Here is a 21,194-nt window from a genome sequence, read left to right as displayed (position 1 = left end):
TCAGATTCTGTGTCTCCCTCTCTCTCTGACCCTCCCCCGTTCATGCTGTGTCTCTCTATGTCTCAAAAATAAATAAACGTTAAAAAACATTTTTTTAAAAGAAAAGAAAAGAAAAAAAGAGCTGGACCGGAGGAGGGGGAAGCTTCCATTGTTCTCTTGCACATCCTGCCACCCTGAACCTTCTGGGGTCCCACAGCTGTCCTGGGCCCCACCTGACTTTTTCTACTGATCATTGCCCCTTCCTTTTGGACCTGGGCATAGATCTGAGCCAGGCTCAAGGCACGGATGCCAACGCTGAACCTCAGGCTTATCTGTGAGGACAGTGCCCGTCTCGGCTGCCTACCCTCAGAACAGTCCAGCGGTCAGAGGGCAGGGCAGGGAGCCGGGTCTGGCAGGCAGGGGTCCCCCTCGCCGTTCATTGCACCGCTGAACCCCTCCTGGCACTCCTGCTCCAGGGAATCCCGTCGTTACTGGGAGGTCAGGGGTCATCTGAGTGCAGTTTGGATGTGCTTCTGGGGACTTTGCACTTCAGGCCACGATCACAGCGGGCTGCCCTCTGGGCACAGAGCCAAAGGCAGCAGAGGCCCCACAGAATGCTGTTGCTTTTTGTTTTTTTATGTTTATTTATTTTTTGAAAGAGAGAGAAAGAGAGCACCAGCTGGGAGGGGCAGAGAGAGAGAGGAAGACAGAGGATGCAAAGCGGGCTCTGTGCTGACAGCAGAGAGCCAGAAGGGGGGCTTGAACTCATGAACTGCAAGATCGTGACCTGAGCTGAAGTCGGACGCTTAACCTACTGAACAATGCCATTTCTAACTCCTGCCCCCTGGTATGCTGGCTCTGCCCGTTTGTCCACTCGTGTGAGGAGCGGAGCCCAGGCCTGGCCATCTCTGGACAGCAGCCCTTACCCAGAGCGAGAGCGGCACCCCGGCCAGCAAAACTCGCCACTGGGGAGGTCATCTGGGCCTCCAGGCCTCAGTGACCGGGTCCTGGAGGCCCCCGAGGGCAGCCGCAGTCCCTGGGCCGAGCTCCTCCTGCCCAGTGGTGGCTGTGCCCTCTTCCTCCGGCCCCGGACGGACCCAACCCCCGGTGGCCGTTGTGCATTTGGTGCAAGAGCAGCCAGGCCCGGGTTTCGTGGCATCGGTGGTGCCGCCCCGTGCGCAGCAACGTTCGGTCGTTCCGGGGAATTTACCCAGAGAAACTTCTCCCTGGTGAGACAGGCAGCTCTCTGGGCTTGCCAGGCACAATATGGACCCCCCGTCACACTTGAATCTCGGATACGCAACCCCCCATTTTGGAGTATGTGTTCCATGCAATATTTGGGACGTGCTTACACGTAAAAAAGGACTCATTTTCTGAAATCAAATGTGGCAGCCCCACTCGCTCTGCCTGAGCCCTCTCACCTGCCACCACCGTGGCGAAAGACAGAAAACCGGAGAGAGAGGGTGACAGGGAAGGAGACTGGGAAGGAGACAGGGAAGGAGGCGGACGCTTGGCGTGGTGCAGGGAGACTGGGTGTGGGGCCCGGGACCGACAGACGTAGCCTCACGGCGGCACCTACGTACTGACACAGGAGTCACAGCACCGGTGTCCACGGGGCCCCTTCCAGGAATGATTCACAGGCTCGAGAGCTATCCGCACCTAGGAGTCACTGACGCGATTCGGGAAATGCCTGCTTCTGTCAGCGCTGTCAGCAACTTGTCCCCCTTTGGGAAGAGGGGAACTGGGAGCCGGGTCTGTTGGCGGGCCGGGTGCACGGGGGTCCCCCGCTCCCGCAGCGCCTAATAGCGGCTGCTGCCGCTTTCTCCCCTGCTGCGGGGGTGCAGTGACCCCCGCACGGACTTAGGTGTCTGTGCACAATGCTGACCTGGCCAGCCTTTCACCAACACTGCAAGGGAGGTGACTAAGCACCTGGGGAGACGGGGGGGGGGGGGGGGGGGAGCCCCCCCCCCGCAGCCAGAGCTGGGGGGGGAGGGAGCGCCCAGGGCCAGGTGCTTCTGCCGGCATCATGGTCCTTGCAGCCGTGGCCGGGAGGGGTCCCCAGCCGGGCAGTAAAGTCCTGCAAGCCCGGGGGCTAGGCTGGCAAACACTTCCCACCTCCCCTCTGCTTGTCTGTCTCCCGCCGGGCTCACAAGACACCTGTGCCAAGAAGCCTCGTCCCCACCACCAGCCCAGTGAGACACCGCCCTGACTGCAGGGGCCAGAAGCACGTGTGCCCCCAACCCACTCTATCACTGTCCCCAGGGTCCCCAGGGTCCCCAGGGACAGGAGGGCCTCTCAGGGGCTCTGGGTCCTCTAGCCACAGGTCTGGAAAGTGGTTTTCAGCTGCAGGTTATTAACCAGCAGGGGGTGAGGCACCGCACAGAGCTTGCCGCTGTGGCCAAACCACACGTGCGTGCGGGGGGTGGGCTTGCAGAGGGACCGCTAGAAAACTCACCCCGGGGAACAGGCTCATCTCTGGGCTTCTGGAGCACATCGCCTCTTGGGCAAGGAAGTCTTAGGCGGTGGCTCTTTTCTGCTTTACTGCTGTGTGCGCGAACGTGTGTGGGTGTCATGGGCGCGTGAGCCCATGAGCGTGAGTGCACACACGTGTAAGTGTGAGTCTGGGGGAGCACGAGTGCCGCCCTGCCGGGCCTGGGCGTGAATGGGGCAGGGGGAGGAGGATGTTCTGTCCCGAGTCAGTGGACACCCGCGACCGGACTCCCTGCCCCCTCAAAAGCTGAGCCCGGGGGTGCCCCGCAGGGAGGCGGTCCCACGGTGACCTGTAGCCCCCCTCCTCTCTCCCCCTGTGCCGCACCCTTTGCCCCCGGCCGCCTGGCCCACAGACTCTGGCGGGACGCTCGGGGCCACCTGTCTGTGGGTGAGGGTCCCGGCGCCCCGCGCTCCCGGATCCCCACCCCCCAGTGTGTCCATCCCAACGCGTATCCCGTACCCTCCACCGCGGAAGTGCACCCCGCGTCCTCGGCCCCGGCTCTCCGAGCCCTTACCTGCACCCCGGCTCCCTGCACAGGCTGCCGCTCCTGTGCGCACCGAGCCAGAGGAGAGTCGGCCGCCCGGCCACTGAGGGCGAGGGCGGAGCCGGCGGGGGTGGGGAGGAGGCTGCCCGAATGGGGCTCCAGGATCCACACCCAGGGCCTAGAAAGGGAAAGAAACGCCTAATTAGGGGAAGTCACTGTGGAGCCGGGAACTGCCCCAAATTCACAGAAAGTGTTTACGACCTGCTTGGTGGTCATTTATTCTACCTTTATTAGAAAGCACTTCACTAGCCGGTCATTCTAAAGAAAACAGGAAACCGGCAGGAAGCCTCTTCCAGGAAAGCGAATCCTGAAGTTCCAGGAAAGCGAATCCTGAAGTTCTCTGCGCTCAAGCTCAAGTCTGGTCACCGCTCCTTGGAGCTGGTGGGTCCATCCCCTGCACAGATCAGGGACCCCACAAGTCCTCAGCGGGGCGCACATGCACACACGCACACGCACGCACACGCACAGGCACCTGTGTTCGCTGAGAATCCACAGGAGCTCATTAAGCCTGCAAGTCGGCTCAGATGCAAGTTGGTCCGTCGGGGCTGGGGTTGCAGGCAGGGGCAGGGGTAGGAGCGAGCAGGGGCAGGGGCACCGGGCAGCTCAGTGGTTGAGCGTCCCACTGCAGCTCGGGTCATGATCTCACAGTTTGTGGGTTCGAGCCCCGCGTCACGCTCTGTGCTGACAGCTTGGAGCCTGGAGCCTGCTTCCCATTCTGTGTCCCCCTCTCTTTCTGCCCCTCCCCTGCTCGCTCTCTATCTCTCTCTCACAAATAAACATAAAAAAAATTAAATTAAAAAAAAAACCTGCACACAAATGTTCATAGCAGCATTATTCATACCAGCCAAGAGGTAAAAAATCCAAATCCAAATGTGCATCAGCTGATGACTGGATAAACAGCGTGGTGTATCCACAATGGAATATTATTCAGCCATAAAAAAAGAACAAAGGTGGGGTGCCTGGGTGGCTCAGTCGGTTAAGCTTCCGACTTCAGCTCAGGTCATGATCTCGCGGTTCGTGAGTTCGAGCCCCACGTCGGGCTCTGTGCTGACAGCTCAGAGCCTGGAGCCTGCTTCGGATTCTGTGTCTCCCTCTCTCTCTGCCCCTTCCCTGCTCATGCTCTGTCTCCATCTGTCTCTCAAAAATGAATAAACATTAAAAAAAATTATAAAAAAAGAAAATAAGTAAACACTTTTAAAAAAAGAGCAGTGAGCGGGAGCAGCGGCCACCCTTTATTAGCCCTTGAGCAGAAGGAGGCCCTCCTCCCGGGTCTGTCCACTGAGGGTCTGGCAGTGCTGGGGACACACAGCCGGGGCCTGCGTGAGCCATGCCCACAGAGAGGCGGAGCCCCACAGACAAGCTTCGGAAGCAGGGGCTACTCGCTTCTCACGTACAAATGGCTTCGGTGGTTATAGAAATCACTGTGGTAAAAGTCTCCCCTTAACTCTTGGAAAATGGGAACAAGGAGGCACGTGTGAGGGTTGCCGTGACGTCAAGCGGCACAGGTGTTAGCTTGCCCTTCTGCTCTAGGGGACTCTGTTCTGTCTTGGACTTTGGCCCGCGGCCGCCGCACCAGCTTTCCAAGGCTGGCCGGCCGGCGCCCGGCTCCAGTCAATACAGACCCAGCGGCGGTCGCTGGCCCCTCGCCCGCGCCCGCCCGGCGGCTCCCTGCCCCTGTGCGGATCCGGCTGCGGCCGGTCCCCGTCCTGTGAGCTCACACCTGGGGCGGGCACGCGCTCCAAAGGAGGGACTCTGCCTGGTGGGCGGGAGGGCTCAGAGCTGGGCATCGGCGCAGGAAGACCGCACGAAGGTCAGGGTAACATGCACCCCTCCGTGGAGGGGTTCAGAGGCCACGGGCTCCGGCACCCACCCAAAGGCCGGTGAAGCACCTGGGACCTAAACTCCTCCAGCCCCCTCCTCTGTGCCCGGCCCACCGCCTCCCATGCACTGCCCCCGGGCCTGGAGGCGGGGCTTGTCCCGAGGCCACCCTTCCCTCCCCTCACATCCAGCCCGCCCCCCGGGTCCCTGGGCTCAGCAGGGGCTCCTGGGCGGGGGCTTGTGGCCAACAGAGTCCCTGGGGCATGGGACTGTGCCGAGGGGAGGGGAGGAGGGTTCCACTCCATGAGGGGCCCGAGCGTCAGCTGGGGGCTGACAGTCTCTTGTCCCCATGCGATGGGGAGTCTGATGTAAACGTGCACCCTGGTGACACACGTATGTATCTTGAAAATCAGTGAGTTTGTTCCGGAAGTCGTACAGAAGCCTCACAAAACCGCTCAGACGTGCGGTGGAGGGAGCCGGTGTATCTCTTGGCGACTCCTGCTTTGTCCCCGGAGGTGATGCCCACGGACACGTCCTCCTCGCTGTCTGGAGGCCTTCCGTGTGTACAGACACTCACACGTATCCGATGTGCGTCTGCTTCCCAGTTCTGTACAATCCTGGGATCCCGCCTGCAAAGGGCGCTCGGCCCCTTCCTTCTCCCCTTTCTCCTCCCCTGCCCCAACCCCCCCCCCCCCCCCCCCCCCCCCCCGTGTCTCCGAATCACGCTTCTGCTGCGCTACGGGGTGTGTGCGGCTTCATTTCCTTTGGGTTCCTGGAATTTCTGGTTTCAGTTCTGATTTCCTACCGAGCCGAGCACGCTGCCACGGCTTGCTCCGAGACCCTCGCTGGGCTGGCTCTGTCTGCTCCCAGCTGGCGACCTCACTCCAGCTTCCGTCTCCACTCTCGGGGCTCACCCCTCCCTGAACCTTGTTGCGGTTTGGTGCAGGCTCCACTGATCGATGGCCGTGAACACCTCGCGTGTGTCCTCGAGAGGCACGTGGATTCCCTGACAGTGCCCCTCACGCCAAGGCGGTCAGCGGGGAAGCGTCACCTCTTAGGTGCTTGCCGATTTGGACCGGCTTGAGCCGCCCGTCGTTGAGAGCGGTGGGCCGGAATCCCACCCTGTGACGGGGCCTGTCCATTTCCCTGCAGGTCTAGCAATCTTGAGTCGTACGTCGGGAAGCCATGTTATTAGATGCCTTCAGATCTTAACCTGATATTCTTCCTGGCAAGTTGAGCCTTTCACTGGCGACCCTTTTCACCCTGATCATCGATTTAGTTCAGAGTCTGTTTTGTCTGATATCAGTGCAGCGACACCAACTCTCTTTGGTTAGACTATCCCTGGTCTTCTCCGGACTTTTCCTTTCAGCCACTGTGTGTCCACAGGCTTTAGAAGCGTCTCTTGTACGCAGACGGAGTCCCCGCTTGTATCCGCGCTGCCTCTCCGCCAGCGTGCCCGGCTGCTCTCTCTCCCAGCGCCGCGGCTCTTTGCATCAGCCCTTTCTTTTTTCCTTACCCGAGATTGTTGCTTGCTTCTTTGTTGTTTTCTTGTTCTCCTTGGTAGAATTTAATCCAATTCTAATGTATCTTTTTTAGAAAATGTTAAAGTTTTAAGATGTAAGACTATGGGGCGCCTGGGTGGCTCAGTCGGTTAAGCATCCGACACTTGGTTTCGGCTCAGGTCATGAGCTCACGGATCGTGGGTTCGAGCCCCGCACGGGGCCCTGGGCGCTGACAGCTTGGAGCCTGCTTGGGATTCTCTTTCTCCCTCTGTCTCTGCCCCGCCCCTGCTCATGCTCTGTCTCTCAAAAAATAAATAAACTTTAAAAAATTTTTAAAAATAAAATGTAAGACTAAGTGTAAATTTTTAAAAAATTTTTTTAATGTTTATTTATTTTTGAGGCAGAGAGAGACAGAGCATGAGCAGGGAAGGGGCAAAGAGAGAGGGAGACACAGAATGTGAAGCAGGCTCCAGGCTCTGAGCCGTCAGCACAGAGCCCGACGCGGGGCTCGAACTCACGGACTGTGAGATCATGACCTGAGCCGAAGTCGGATGCTTAACCGACTGAGCCACCCAGGCGCCCCAAGACTAATTGTAAATTTTTTTTTAATGTTTATTTTTGAGAGACAGAGAGAAAGGGAGAGCGTGCGTGCGTGCACACGCATGTGAGCGGGAGGGGCAGAGACAGGATCCGAAGTGGGCTCAGCACTGACAGCAGAGAGCCCCATGCGGGGCTCCAACTTACCAACCGTGAGATCATGACCTGAGCCAAAGCTGGATGCATAACGGACTGAGCTCCCCAGGTGTGCCTAATTGTAAATTCTTGACTCACCTATTTCTGCTTCTAGTGGAATCCACGACTCAGCATGTTGTCCTTCCGGAATCTGTTCCTGAAACTTCTGCTTATTTTTGTCCCGAGCATGGGATTTTATTGTTCTTGTAGCTTCATTTTAGATTTACATTTTTAAAAAAGTTTGCTTATCGGGGCGCCTGGGTGATGACAGGCCACCCCACTTGTGCTCGAGTGCTCTCTCTGCCCCTCCCCCAGTCTGTCTCAAAATAAGTAAACTTAAAAAAATGACCTCATGGGTTCTGATTGAGGTTATAAAAAAAAAGTTTATTTGGGGGCGGGAGGGGCAGAGAGAGAGGGAAAGAGAATCCCAAGCAGCCTCCATGCTGTCGGCACAGAGCCCGACGTGGGGTTGGATCTCCCGAACCTGAGCTGAAATCAAGAGTCGATGTTCAAGCAGTGAGCCACCCAGGCGACCCCAGAAAGAATCACATTTTAAGTACTGATCCTTCCAGGTGAAGACCAAGATACACTTTTCTCTTTATCTCAGTGCTCATTTATTTTCTCCACAGCATTACATAATTTGTAGAAGTGGTTCACATTTCTTACTAAATTTAGAAGTATTAGTGTTGCTGATTTGGGAATGCGTGCGCTCACCGCAGGACGCGGCCGCCTCACACGTCTGTTTGGCGACAGTGCCCAGAGACTCCTCCTTCCGCGGTCCTCCCGCGAGCCCCTCAGATGCTGCCACGGCCCACGGCGGCACATGGAACGAGGGCTGCGGGTGTTCGGGGGCCCCAGCAGCGGCCACGGGTCTGTATGGGAGACCCTGCAGGGCCTCGCCGTCCAGTTCCGGCCACGGCCGGCCTATTGCAGGCACCCCCTCCAGCGGCCGCTGGGCCACAGTCTGCCGGACCAGGGACAAGATCCTTAATGCCCACGCCCTTTCCCCCCCCGGGAAGGACCCGGCCAGAACAGAGTCAGGGTGGAGGCTGTGCCTGTTCCCGGAGGAGAAGGGCAGGCTCGCCAGTGTGGGCCTGCCACCCTCAGTGATTTTAGGAATTAAAACTCTCTTTCCCCCTAGTAACGACGAGGTGTTTGTTGTAGAACGTTTACCAAGCGTAAAAAAGCCCCAGATCACCTGTGTTGCTGCCCCTAGAGGGAACCTTCTAGTGCTTACGGGTGTAGTGACTTCTCGCCAAGGGTGGAGGCAACAGGGTTGGTGGGCTCTGTCTTCCCTGTGCCCTGAGTTCCCGGGCCGTTTTGTGAGATGCCCACCAGCGGCTCTGACCATCAGATGCCCTGCAAGGACCCCCCACCCCCGGTTCCACACCCACCCCCCCACCCCCCACTCTGTGGCCCCCCCCCCCCCCCCCGCTGTGGGAAGATCCGGTCAACCCTGCTGTTCTCAGGGCACAAAGGACCGTGGTTCCATAGCCTGTCCAGCTACTGCCCCTGCTCGGCCTCCAGCTGGTCCCCAAATAGCGAGATGCCTCTTGTTCCAGTCCCTCTGAGCTAAGCGTGGGCATCTGGGCCCAGCTGGGCATGCAGGAGTGAGCACTCGCCCGTCACTCCCGGTGTGACAAGTGGGTTGGGGGACTGCAGGGGGCAGGTGCAGGCCCCTGGGGAAGGCAGGAGTGCGAGTCTGGCCCAGGGTGGCCCGTCCCTGAGCCAGCCTGGCCTCCCCCCTCGCCCTGGCAGGAGGATGGGGGCACTGGACTGAACCCTGCTGCCAGACCCCGGGAGAGCCCTCAGCCGGCCCGGCCAGGGTGCAGGCGCTGTGGAGAGGGGCGATCAGACCTGCCCCTCAGAACTCTCACCCTGCAAGACTGCGGCCTCTTTGGCAGCGTAACGTCCCTTCTGATGTCCTCAGTATTTGTTGTTTCCTCTCACTGCCCTGTTCCAACAGCCCGGATCCTCCCCGGCTCAGTTGTTTACTTGGCTTGTGGAAGGTGGGGTGGGGCAGGCTTGTGGAGGGTGGAGCAGGGGCACCCCCGGGAGACTAGCCTTAACCCCAACCCCAACCCGGGTTGTCGGGCTGGACCAGCCTGTGGGATTAGATCGTGCGGGGATTTCCAAGCCTGCCGCCGGCCCCTGAGTCAGGCCGAGTGCCCCAGACCTATACCCCGTCTTCTCCCTTTGGCTCCCTGCCCCCAATTCCTAGAATTGACTCCAAGGCACTCCTGGACTCTGCCCGGCCATGGGGGCCTCCTCTGAGTGGTTCAGCCGAGGGGCTTGGCACCCTCCCCTCAGAGGCTCACTCAGCCCTTAAGTGGGGGTGGACGCCACAGAGGGGCCAGGGGGGCGGTTTGGGAGAAGGACTCAGCCACCTTGGCCCAATGTGATGGAACCTCAGCTCCAGGACGTTTCCAGAACAAGGGGACACCTCTTGGCCCTTCCCCACAGTCCCTTCAATCCGCCCACCGACTCAGAACTGGCTTCTCAGGCGGTCCATTCCTCATTTGACTTCCTGCCTCCCCTGCTGGCCCAGGGTTGGACCAAACAGGCCTGAGGCCACTGGGCTGGAGACTGATGAGATCTTTGTCCAGAGTAGGGAATGCCCCCCAAGGCCAGAGGGCCAGAAGGGACCCTGGGGGAAGGGCTGTGAGCAGAGGGCCTGGGGCAGTAGGTCAGAGAGCCCTGAATGGGGGCAGGTTCAGCCCCGGCCCCCGGGGTGGTCCCCACATCCTGGAGCCTGAGACCTGGGATGTGCTGCCCGGAGGCAGGGAGGCCCACAACTGGAGGGCAGAGCTGAGAGAGCAGCTGGGCTGTAGAAACCTGAGGGAGAACATCACTCCAGGCTTGTCATCGCCAGGGGCATGGGTGTGGCACGCAGGGTGGGGGGTGAGGGGCAGGGCGGTGTGGGGCACAGGGCAGGGGGATTGGGGTGTGGGACAGGGGTCTGTGGGGTGCATGCTGCAGAGTGTGGGGCAGAGGGTGTGGGGCACAGAGCAAGGGGGTTGGGGCACGGGATAGGGAAGTTGGGGTGCGGGGCAGGGAGGCAGCTGCCAGCCTGCATGTTGCCTTCAGCAAGGGGCCAACGACCAAGGGTGTTCTGTTCTGACCATGTTCCTGCTCTTCCACAGTGCTGTGTACTGTTCTGCACACAGTAGGTGCTCAGTGAATGCTGCTAACCATTCTGCACACAGTAGGTGCTCGGTCAGTACCGCTAATAGGAGATCAGATTTTCAGCCCTTTTCCCATATGGGGGAGGCACACGTGCACCCCCCCCCCTGCTGCAGCCCCCTCTCCCCGTCTGGAGGCGGCTGCTGATCCAGGGGGAGGCGAGGGACTGTGTAAAATTTCTGGACGTGAGAGACTCCATCTTCTCTTTCGACTAATGAGCTCCCGACCTGGGCCGGACACGGCAATTGTTTCACAATAGCTGCTCATGAAATGTCAGCACAGCCATTGGCATTGGGATCAGTAGGTTAGTACAGTAAATTACAGTAAGTTAGGACAGTGAATCAGTATATGCCAGCGAGAGTTTTTTTCATGTTTATTTACTTGGAGAGCGAGAGAGCACGTCAACAGGGGAGGGAGACAGAGAGGGCGAGAGAGAGAGTCCCAAGCAGGCTCTGTGCCGTCAGTGCAGAGCCTGACACAATGCTTGTTCCCATGAACCGTGAGATCGTGACCTGAGCCGAAATCGTGAGTCGGACGCTCAACCCACAGAGCCACCCAGGCGCCCTGCCAGGTATGGTGTTCTTTGTAAGCGCCAATAAAATAATCAACACCATAGTAATCAGAAGTGGCTCCCCCAGTCAGCAACACGTTAGCAGTTTTTTTCTCTTTTCTTCATCTAAATCATGTGATTACTGCTTCCCTCTTTTCTTGTAGAAACGCCTTGCTTTCCCCACCGAGAGGCACATTTTTCTGATTACTCTGGAACATGTGCTTCCCGAAACCCCCCGCCCCCATGTTCTTACTTAGTTTTGCTTTCGTTTCTCCATGGACAGTGGTGTGCATGTTTTCTGGAGAATTCGGAATCAGGTCCTCTTTATGAAACAAACCGGCCCCAGAATTTGGCGCGTTGCCGTTTGTTGCAGAGTCTCGGGCCTTGACGGGTGGGGGTGTGAGCAGTGGCCCCCACCATATGGGTCCTTGGGGGCAAAGCTCAGGGACCCTCCCTGCGGCCCCAGCAGGTCTCGGAGCGGTGACGGGCCTGCCGCCGGCTTTCAGCGGTTTGGATGCGGTCAACACGGCTGCTTTCTGAATCAGTCTGATCTTTTCAGACTATGTGTGTCTCAGTTTAAATGAGCTTCTTGTAGATGGTGTAGAGCAGATTTTTATTTGTCTGATCTGTTTTTTACCCAGATAAGACATCCTCTGTATATTCATAAGGAAATTCATTTCATTACGTGGTTACCTGGATTTTACACTATACTTCTAACAGACTACTCTCGACAATGCTTAGAAACTGAATATATCCACTTGACTATGTTCAAAACGGGCCCCCTTCGAGCCTGCCATCTGGGCGTCTGGTCTGAGGCAACGAGAGGCCAAACCTCGTAGAACGTTTGGGGTCCCTGCAACACTGAGTCCCAGTGTCAAAACGTGTGCCTTCCAGGTGGTGTGCAGGTTGATCAGCACTCGTGTCTCCACTTACGCTGAGATACAGACTTAATGCGCGTTTCTCTCCCCTGGGGAGCGCCAGCCGCTTAGTTCCCATTTTGCTGCCGGACGCCACACCTTGCTGGCCTGGGTGACAGGCTTGGTGAGATTCAGAGGCTAGAGGGGCGGGTGGGTCGGTGGGTCTTTTGGTCCTGAGGGAGGGGCCTGGCCAGGGGCCTAGGAGTCACCTCAAATGAGGGGATCTCCACTCTTGCTCACCCCTGGCTGGCATGCGGGGCGAGGGACGTGGGTCCTGGGGAGGCACCTGTCGGGGGGAGGTCGGTCCTTCGCAGAAGCCAGGCTGGCAGTGGGCAGTGGGAGGGCGTTGGACAGAGTGGCCGGCCAGCGGGGAGCCCACGAGCCCCGAGGCACCTGTGGGAGGCAGGCGGGACCGTGGGAGGGTGACGGGGTGGAACACGGCCCGTCCTCACCCAGGACCCGCCACTAGCAGTCAGGCCTTCTGAGGAAGCCGAGCCCCAGTGGTTCTGCCCAGAGCACAGACACAGTCAGCCCGGCCATCTGCTTCCTGCTGTCCCCTCTGTCCTGTGGGCCCATCACACGGCTGCCAACGGCACCCGGCTTTCTGCGAGCTCAGGGCTGGTCTGAGGGATGTCTGTCCGTCGAGATGTCTGTGACCCTCACTCCTCAAATCACAAGGGGTTGGAAACATCTGCGCTTGCTCTGCACAGGGTGCAAGCGTTGGGCGTGAGGCCGAGGGCCGAGACGGGGGCCAGGTCGTCGGGGGAGGCCCCTGCCGGCCCAGGCAGGCCTCCAGGTGGCTGCCATCTGGGGAGGCGATCCCACTTTGCACGTGGCCCCTCGTTGGCAGGTCTGAGTCTGCACACTCGGGACGGGCCCGGGGGCCAGCTGGCACTGGCCAGACCCACGTCACGGGGGGACAAAGGCCGTGGTGGCCTCCACTGGCTGCCAGTGTGCTCTGCCTTGGGAAAAGTGTACTCAAAGGACAGACGTAACCGGCAAGTGGCAGAATCCTGGCGGCGGCTGGCCTCCGTGTGATGGCTGGGGTGGGGTTCTGTGTTCGTACCCCAGACAAACCGGCTGGAGACAGGGCCTTCTGCTCAGAGGAGGGAAACACAGTCACAGCCTCTGCGGGGGGTCCTCACTCCTCACTCGGGGCCGGGCTGACCGAGGCCCCTCCGTCTGGTGATGGCACGCTCTCTATCACGGCTCCCACGGCTGCCGTGGACAGCCCACACGTGGACTCATCTGCCTCGGCCGCAAGGCCCCGTCGCTGATGCCAGGTCGCGGTCACCTGTCTTGTAGGGCAGGCCCGTGGACCGTGGAGTGCGGGGAGCACGCTGCCTCCTTCCAGCCCAGATCCCGACGGACCCTTCATGCTCCTAACAGGCTCTCTCTTCTGCTGCTTAATCTTTGCCGGGACAGCTTTGGGGACCTGCGGGCGGCTCCCAACCGTCAGTCCCCACGTGGGCTGGCCGGCTGGAGCCCCCGGACGCTGCTGGTCCTCACCTCGGACTTCCAGCAGCTCACCTGTCCGGGGATTGTGCCACCGCCCGGCTCGGCCGGCCCCGCGGCCAGGGGAGGCCCTGCAGGCCGGGCAGTTCCCTGGTCGCCGAGGAGCGGGAGGAAGGACATCCCGCACAGGAATGCTATCTCTGTTTTTGAGGGAAAGGAGGAGCGTCCCTCCCTGCCAGCGGCGCACTGACCCCCACCCGCGGCCAGCCCGGTTCTTCTCCACGAACAACCCTTCCCCGTTTCCTCCCGAGACCTGACAGAGCGACCCTTCCCTCTCTCTCCAGACTCGCCAGCAGTCCCGGATGGCAATTCTCTGCTGTTTTCGAATAAACTCATTTTGCTGGTAAAATGAGTGGCTATTGTACTTTTCAGGTTGACAACCCCCCTCAGGAAAGGACGGCTTTCCCTTCCCAAGACCACCGACTTCTCCTGCCTCCCTGTGTCACGCCCGTCCCTCCTGACTGTCCCGGCGTGATGGGGGACCCGGCCCATCTTCCTGTGGCCTCTGGAGGCCTCACGGGCCCTGGGCCATCTGCGTAGGTTACTTAGGGGCCAAAGGAGAGACTTTTATTCTTTTCAGAATGGGGCTTGGACCAGAGATGCAGCCATCCGGGTAGGCAGATAGTGAAAAGAATATGGTCAAGTTCTCTTATCACGTTCTTCCGGATCCTCTCAGACTTTCTGAATTTACACAAATAAAGCCAAAGAGAAATGTGCTCTGTCCACTCCCACCCTTGGTGTTTACAAAGGCAGGGGTGAGCTCTGTCCCTGGTTCCCCCGAAGGGACCTTTGCAGGTAGGGCCATGAGTGCCCACCTTTGTCACCCCCAGCCGCCTGCGGTGGAACCGCCTGGTTCCTGGGTTTCCAGGCCGTGAGTGCAACACACTGCCTCCCCCAAGGGGCGTGCTGGGTGGTGACAGGCTTGTCCTCTCCCCCACCGCCTTGCACCTTGAGACTGGCTTCACCAGTTCCTCTCCTGAGGCCATCCGTGCCCCCGTCTCTCCCTCTCGGCTCCGGTTCTGTGCCTTACCCACCTCGTTCCCTTGAGCTGCCGCCTGTCCCCTCCCCGGGCTCTCGCCACATGGGGCTGTCACGGGCTCTATCACACGGCGTCACGTGTCCAAATGACAGCACCGGGCGAAGTTCCGAACGGTTAGCTTTCCCACGTCAGCCTGTAGCTGTTTGTCCCCGTGAAGTCTCATTGGCATGAGGTCAAACAGCCACGTGGGCCATTCCTTTGAGCCACGGCCCACATCAGTCTTCCGGGTGCAGCTTTGCTGGGCAGAGCCGCCCAGCTGGGCCCCAGCATCCGCGTTCCCCGAGTGGATGCTTCTGGGCCACCGCATTCCTAGACCCCTTGCATGAAGGTGGGCCCCAAAGATACCCAGTGTCCTGAAATAGTGAAATTCAAGTCCATTCCTAAGAGAGTTTTTCGTAAGATTAGAAAAACCGCTTCTAAAATTCATATGAAAGAGCAAAGCGTCAGGAGCGGCCAAGAGGTCTGAAGAGCAAAAAGGTGGGCTTGACCCTCCGGGGCCCACAGAGCTTCCCCGCTGCCCGGCCCCCAGGCCTGATTGTGACGTGGTGCAGGCCCCTCTCAGGCAAAGTTGGCAGCTTGGAGGAGACCTCGGACCGCAGCCGGGCACGGCGACGTCTAGTTCTGGGCGAAGCTCTCTGACCTCTGCACACCTGGGCTGCGTGGGTGTGCCCGAGTGTGCGCTCTGAGTGTGGGGAGGGAGTGTGGGGGTGGATGTGAGGCCCCTGGGGAGGCACACCCGTCCTCTGATGGGACGTGGAGGGGGGGGGAGCATCACCAGGGGACAAGCCTGCTGACCGAGGATGAGGCCAACTCAGAGAAGACGGCGGTGAGGGCCGGGGGTGGGCCGCTCCTCAGACCCTCGTCCAGACCTGCTGCTGGCGAGCGAGGGGCGGCCCGAGCCCATGGCCGGTTGGTCCCAAGGAGGCAGGCGGCTGCCCGCCCAGCCAGGCCACGCGCCCTGGAGAGCACGGCACACGCGGGCCCTCGGAGGGCCCGAGGTACCGCCCGCTCAGCCCCACCGTGCACTCCCACGCACACGCGTGTGCACTCCCACGTGCACATTCACAAACGTGGGCTCACAGTGGACACCCCCACGTGCACACACGGGAGCTCCCGGGCGATCACTGTTTTCCCGGCGCTGAACTGGAAATAAGACCCTGTGACAGGTTTAGGTGTACAAATTGTCAGGATAACTTTTATTTTTTAAATTAGCCACCGGGGCGCCTGGGTGGCTCAGTCGGTTGAGCGTCTGACTCTTGATTTCGGCTCTGGTCAGTATCCCGGGGTCGTGAGATCCGCCCCGTGTGGGGCTCCGCCCTGGGTGTGGAGTGCTTGGGATTTTCTCTCCCTCTCTCTCTGCCTCCCCTGCTCCCGCTCTCTCTCAGAATAAAGAAACACGTAACACTGTGTTCCTTTCATTAGAACAGCACCCTCCGACTTTCTGATTTCGTGTTTCCTCACGCCGTCCTATTCCCACCATGGAAACCGGGGTCCGGGCTTCTAGTTTATGTCTGGGGCTCAGTGGTTGGAGGGATGGATGCTAGGTCCTGAGGCCCGAGGCCTCCCGCCAGGGACGAGCCGGAGACGCGGGCAGTCAGGGTGAGGGCCCCTCCGCAAGCGACTGGAGATCCCGGGGGCCGGCCCGCGCCGCCCTGGCCACCACCTTGTCACCTCACCTGCTCGCCTCCCCACGCTCGCCCGAACCCACGTCTGGTGCACATTGTCCGGCAGCAAACCCACGGTTCTAGTCTTCAAAAAATATATACCTTATGAGCCAGCTTACGTACAAGTGAAAGAAATGTAAATATTCTTCCTTATATTCAGAAACACGGCCTTGAGTTGGAACTGAGTAATGGTAAACCAGGCGTGGCACCAAGCAAACCTTCCACCTAAACCACGATGGATTCTCGGGACTCTGGGCCGATCCCTCCACGCGTCGTCGGCAGCGCGCCTGGGAGACTCGGAGCGTCCACGCTGCACCTGAGACACAAAGGTTCCGGGAGACACCTGCCTTCGGTGCCACTGGACGTGATGGAGCGCGTCGCACTCACCGCCTTCCTGTTCTCGGAAGAAAGTGGCTGTAAAATAGCGTCCACCATTCTGAAGTGTGCGTGTTTAGGCCAGCGTGGACGGGGCTCCTGTCACCTCCGCCGGGGCCTGTTCCGTGGCCCTGCTCCCCGGCGCCCTTCCATCTCCCTAAACCGCACGGCAGACTGCTTGGCCTTGGCTGGTCCATTTCGCTGGTGCCCGTGGGTCCCCGATCCCCGATTTCTCCTCGGCCCCCTCCCCCCACACGTTCTTCTCCAGGCTCTGCTGGAGGCAGAAGAAACGTGCGGTGAGGAAAGGCCAGGGGGCGGAGGCCTCGAACGTGCAGGCTGTTGGGAATGTGAGATGGTGCGGCCGCTGAGGCAGGCGGCGTGGCGGCTCCTCTGAAGGCGACGCGTGGGGTCACCACGTGTGTGACCCACGACCCACCCTGGGGACACACCTGAGCAAACCGGAAACAGACGCGCAAACAAAACCTACAGGAAGGCTCGTGGTGGCTTCCTTCATTATTCCGCCAAAAGGTGGAAAACCGAAATGTGTACCAGCTGACGCGTGGATGAACAACGTGGTCACCCGCACGATGGACTGTCGTCCGCCCCAAACAGGAGTGACGCTGACACAGGCTTCGGCGTGGATGAAGCTCGTGGCCTTGTGCCGAGTGAACGGAGCCCACAAAGGCCACACAGGTGGGTTCCATGAAATGCCCAGAACAGGCAAATCCACAGAGAAAGAAGGAAGAGTCGTGGTCGAGGGGGAGCAGGTGGGGGAGATGCCGACGCCACAGGGTCCCCTTCGGGCGATGAAGGGCCCGCAACCAGACAGGAGTGGTGGCGCAGTGCCACGGATGCGCTAACCGCCCCAGGACTGTGCAGGTAAAGACGGCCTGTCGGGCTGAGTGTGCAGCTGCCCTTGGCTTTGACCTTCAGCAGGGTCCACGCTCCCATCCCCTGTGCGGGCGCCAGGTGGCGTGAAGGGCGATCCCTCTGTCCCCGGCTGGCGTCACAGCCACGCACCTTCCCGTGTCCGCGGGATCCGACCTACGTCCTCCAGGCCCGCCGGGGAGATTCCAGGTGACACGGGGCGGTTCCCTGTGATGGTGGGGCCGAGACCACACCGTCCTCGCCCTGGGGCAGCTGGGGGGCAAGGCAGAGGTCTTAGAGAGGCTGGTGTCCCCGACAGAGCTCCTGCTATGGAAAAGCTCAAACTCAAACACAAAAGCCGAGTGGAACAGCCACGCTGAATCCGCCCCTCGCCCTCGCCACCCCTGGCCTCTTCCCCGTCCACCCTGCCGCCATTGGGAAGCACGGTCTGGGGCCAAGGCTGCGGGCCGGCTGGTTTCAGTCGGTGAGTGACTTCGTCACCGCTCCCCCTCCACACGCCTGGCCCTCCCCTGTTGCTTCATCGATTCGCACACAGCTTGGATTTGGCGTTAACGGCATCTCTCTGGCGAGTTTTCCTGATTACAAAACCGTTAGAACCGGCTGACATCTAGACCCAACTGGCGGTCCCCCACACCACGACACGAGGATCGGCAGTTGCTACAGACGGGACACGGGTCTCCCAAAGGTGCTGAGGGTCAGACTTCTGGAGTCCTGCTCTTCAAATGGGAACACAGGCTACAGCTTTACGCAAGGGCCCCCATGGGGCGTCTACCACGTGGCACATCACCTCCTCCCCGGGAGGCCCTGCCCTGGCCGCAGGGTCAGCACGTCACTTTCCCACATTACCTGGCATTTCCGAAGGGCCTGGATGTTAAGGAGTCGGTGTTTTAAGCTGTGCCTGATGACCCTGGGGTCAAACCCTCTCATGGTGACGTGAGCACCGCCCACTTCTCGGGGCCTCTCTCCAGTTCGCCAGGACAGACCACGGCTTTCCGAATGAGAAGCCCAGAGCTTGTCAACTTCAGGCCCAAACAGCTGCATGTGAGGTTCCGCAGACAAGGGCGACCTTCGGCTGGGGACGCAGGGCCCTGGGCTCTGACACGGTACCTTGCATCTGTCCAGTTCCCTGGGGCTGGGCCAGCTGGGGGGACCACAGCAGGTAGGCTGGCTGAGGCCTGCGACCCTTGAGTGGGGGGCACTGGCCTGTCTTGGGGTTGAACGCGTGTCTGAATGTACCTGGGTGTCATCCAGGGTGAGCCCTGGACCATCCCTGAGGCTTTGTGACAAAGACCAGCTCGGGTGGCTGGGCAGGCAGCGTCATCTGCGCATGGGGCCACAGGGGGTGTTGCGGGAGCCCACGCTGACAGCCACCTGCTATTTATCGGCCAGAGTCCCAGTCGCCACGGGAAGAGTGAAACAAGAGTAGCCTTGGCCAACGTCCATGACGGCTCAGGGGTCGGGGCCGTGTCACCCTGGGCCACCACCTTGGCCATCTTCTGTGCTTCTCCGGGGCTTGGCCCAGCCTGGACTGTGCACAGGATGAGAAGGCTCTGGCTGTTCCGTTGCCTGGTCCCATGGTAGTTTCAAGTTCATTTCAGAAGCCATGGAAAACACGGAGGAGCTGAAAGTGTCAATGTCCTGTGTCACCCACGCCCAAAGGTGGTCTTTGCCAGCATATGGGTCTCAGCCCTCTAACTCTGTGTCCCAGTCTCTAAGGCCAGGCCCTCTCCACCCACGATCCTGTGAACATTAGTTGGCTCTTCTGTTTACCTCAATTCACCAGACTTGGCCAGGGGGGAGGGGACTCAGAAACCAAGGCACAAGCTCCAACCCTCAGACACTGCACACCCACTCTTTTACACACAAACACGTGCACACTCACAAGCGTATGGTCTCAGTGCACACTCACGCCCACGCCACACGCTCTTGCCCATAACTGTGTGCACTCACGTGCTCACAAGTGCACACTCATGGCGGGACTGGGGCAGGAGGCAGAGCCGGACCGGATGTACCTCCTGTCCCACCTCAGCCCTGCAGCCAGGGCCTCTGCCAGAGAGGACCCTGGGCCCCGAGAGCCGTCGGGACCCCACAGAAACTGTCCTGACTGCACGGATCAGAGGACAGAGGCCAGGACAGACTGCAGAGACGAGTGCTCCAGCAAGTTTCAGAGGACAGGCAGTTGGCGCAGATTCTTCCTGGAGCCGCGGGGTACTGGGCCCAACCTGGGCCCGAGCGTGTGGCTGGCGCTCCTTCGCAGGAGGCGGTTGGTTCGGGGAGGCCACCCGGCCTGAAATGACCACCAGGGGGAGCCATTGGCACGGTAAATCAGCCACATCCAGGGCCAGGAAATCTGCGCTGCCTGGGATCCCCAGGCCACATCATTGGGGCAGGTCAGGTGCACCTGCCTCTGTGGGCCCCGGCGGTATCCCCTGAGGGCGCCCCTGGCAGGTCCAGCTGCGGGGTCCACGGTGGCCGCAAGGGATTGACCTGAGGGCCTCCCACGTGGGTTTGGTGGCCTTCACTCCGGGAGCAGGGAGGTTGGCCATCTGTGCACAGGGTCCTCCCCAGGAGGAGCTGAGAGGGTCGGAACCTTCTAGCAACGCTCTCTGCAGGCTGGTCCTGCTCTTGCTTCAACACGAATGGATTGAACTGAAGTAAATCTTTAAAACTGTCTGTGATCAAAAAGATTGTTACTGGTTCAGCACAGAAGACAGACGGTGACGGGCTGGCTTCCTGGAGGCCAGTCGGCCAGAGGCTGGGGGAGGCCAGTCCAACACCGCTCGGATTCACCCAGAATCCTAATCCTCAATGCGTGTACTACCCACCCCTCCCAGAGCAGAGTGACTGTGAGCCAGCCATGTGGTGCTGCCTCTGCCTGCTGGAATCTTCCAGCTGGGGAGCCTACAGCCCCAACTCCAAAGGTACCCAGAAGTCTCTGGAAAGAGCTGGCACAGAAACCAGGTGGAGTGCTGTGGGACCAGTGGAGGTGGGGGGACCCTCCCAACACCCCTGGGACTCACTGGGCTTGGAGGTGACGACCTTGAGGTTTGTGCCACCAACAGGTGCAGAAAGCTGAGGGTGTCAAAAATGTCTAAGCCTCTTCTGTCCCCACACTTGCCCCGCAGTGCACATGTCTTTCTCTTCCTTTCACAAAACTACTCAGCCCGCGGCCCCCTGCCCACCTCCGCGGCATCGAGTATTCCAGGCGTCCCCGAGAGAAGGGGTGCACCCGCGGTCGCCCCCACCCCAGGTGCCAAGGCGGGTGTTCCTCAGGACGAACTCGGCGGGGAGGTGGTCTGAGACCAGCATCTCTGTGGGCAGGAGGTGGCCTTTGGCCGGTGAGGTGACAATGGGCATTTTTAGATGTACGGACCACAGCTGCTTACCGCCTGAAAGAAAAAAGCCAGTGTTGCTGCACTCCAGGAAACAAACCCAGTCTGCTGTACAGAAGATTCTAGAAACACGATGCTCGGCGAACCCAGGTTGTCCATGTGCCTGTGGGGCCCGGAACTGGCCTCCCTCTGGCTGAGGCGCACGAGGGGCGTCCTGATCCCCACAGACCCCGTCCTGGTCACCGGCTTGGGGACAGCGTTTCCCAGGTCTGAGCCTCTTGACCGGCCTGCCGCTCAGGCCCATCCCCAGCAGACAACACCCCAGCCCCGCCCTGCCCACGGGCTGCTGGGAGCTGTGTCAAGACCCTTCCCCAAGCGGGGTTGCTGCTGCCTCCACAGGGTGGCCTCTGCCCCTGCCGGGGTCCCCACCTGCCTGGAAACTCGCAGACGTGTTCAGCGCCACCACAAGGACTTGTGTATGGCACCGAGACCCCTGGGTCTTCAGCAGAGGGGCCCTGCGACCCCAGCGCGCATTCGGCCCTTTCTTGCTCCAGGACTGTTTCCCGCACTCACCGACGAGTCCTCTGGGAGAACTCATGGGCTCTGGATGCAGGGGGGACACCTGGCCATGAGGGAAAAGAGGGGACGCTGGGCCTGCGCCAGGC

At 60.1% G+C, this 21,194-nt stretch overlaps 1 protein-coding gene across 1 annotated transcript in view; it reads right to left on the bottom strand.

The window, feature by feature from the left end:
- Window positions 1-20,554, bottom strand: part of LOC109276745 (uncharacterized) — a 41,637-nt gene extending 21,083 nt beyond the window's left edge. The window contains exons 1-9 of the mRNA XM_053893061.1: window positions 20,380-20,554; window positions 18,305-18,433; window positions 17,330-17,449; window positions 15,376-15,427; window positions 15,066-15,228; window positions 13,226-13,321; window positions 7,781-8,030; window positions 5,269-5,378; window positions 2,985-3,132 (exon numbers count right to left, since the gene is read on the bottom strand). Of these exons, the coding sequence (XP_053749036.1) occupies window positions 2,985-3,132; window positions 5,269-5,378; window positions 7,781-8,030; window positions 13,226-13,321; window positions 15,066-15,228; window positions 15,376-15,427; window positions 17,330-17,449; window positions 18,305-18,433; window positions 20,380-20,554 (1,243 nt within the window). The remainder of the gene's footprint in view (window positions 1-2,984; window positions 3,133-5,268; window positions 5,379-7,780; window positions 8,031-13,225; window positions 13,322-15,065; window positions 15,229-15,375; window positions 15,428-17,329; window positions 17,450-18,304; window positions 18,434-20,379) is intronic.
- Between the last annotated feature and the right edge of the window lie 640 nt (window positions 20,555-21,194).

This window comes from Panthera pardus, unplaced genomic scaffold (genome assembly GCF_024362965.1).
Source record: "Panthera pardus isolate Hobbes unplaced genomic scaffold, ASM2436296v1 HiC_scaffold_3, whole genome shotgun sequence".
Lineage (NCBI taxonomy): Eukaryota > Metazoa > Chordata > Mammalia > Carnivora > Felidae > Panthera > Panthera pardus.
Note: the sequence above shows the minus strand (reverse complement) of the source record. Positions and strands in the feature narration are given on the sequence as shown.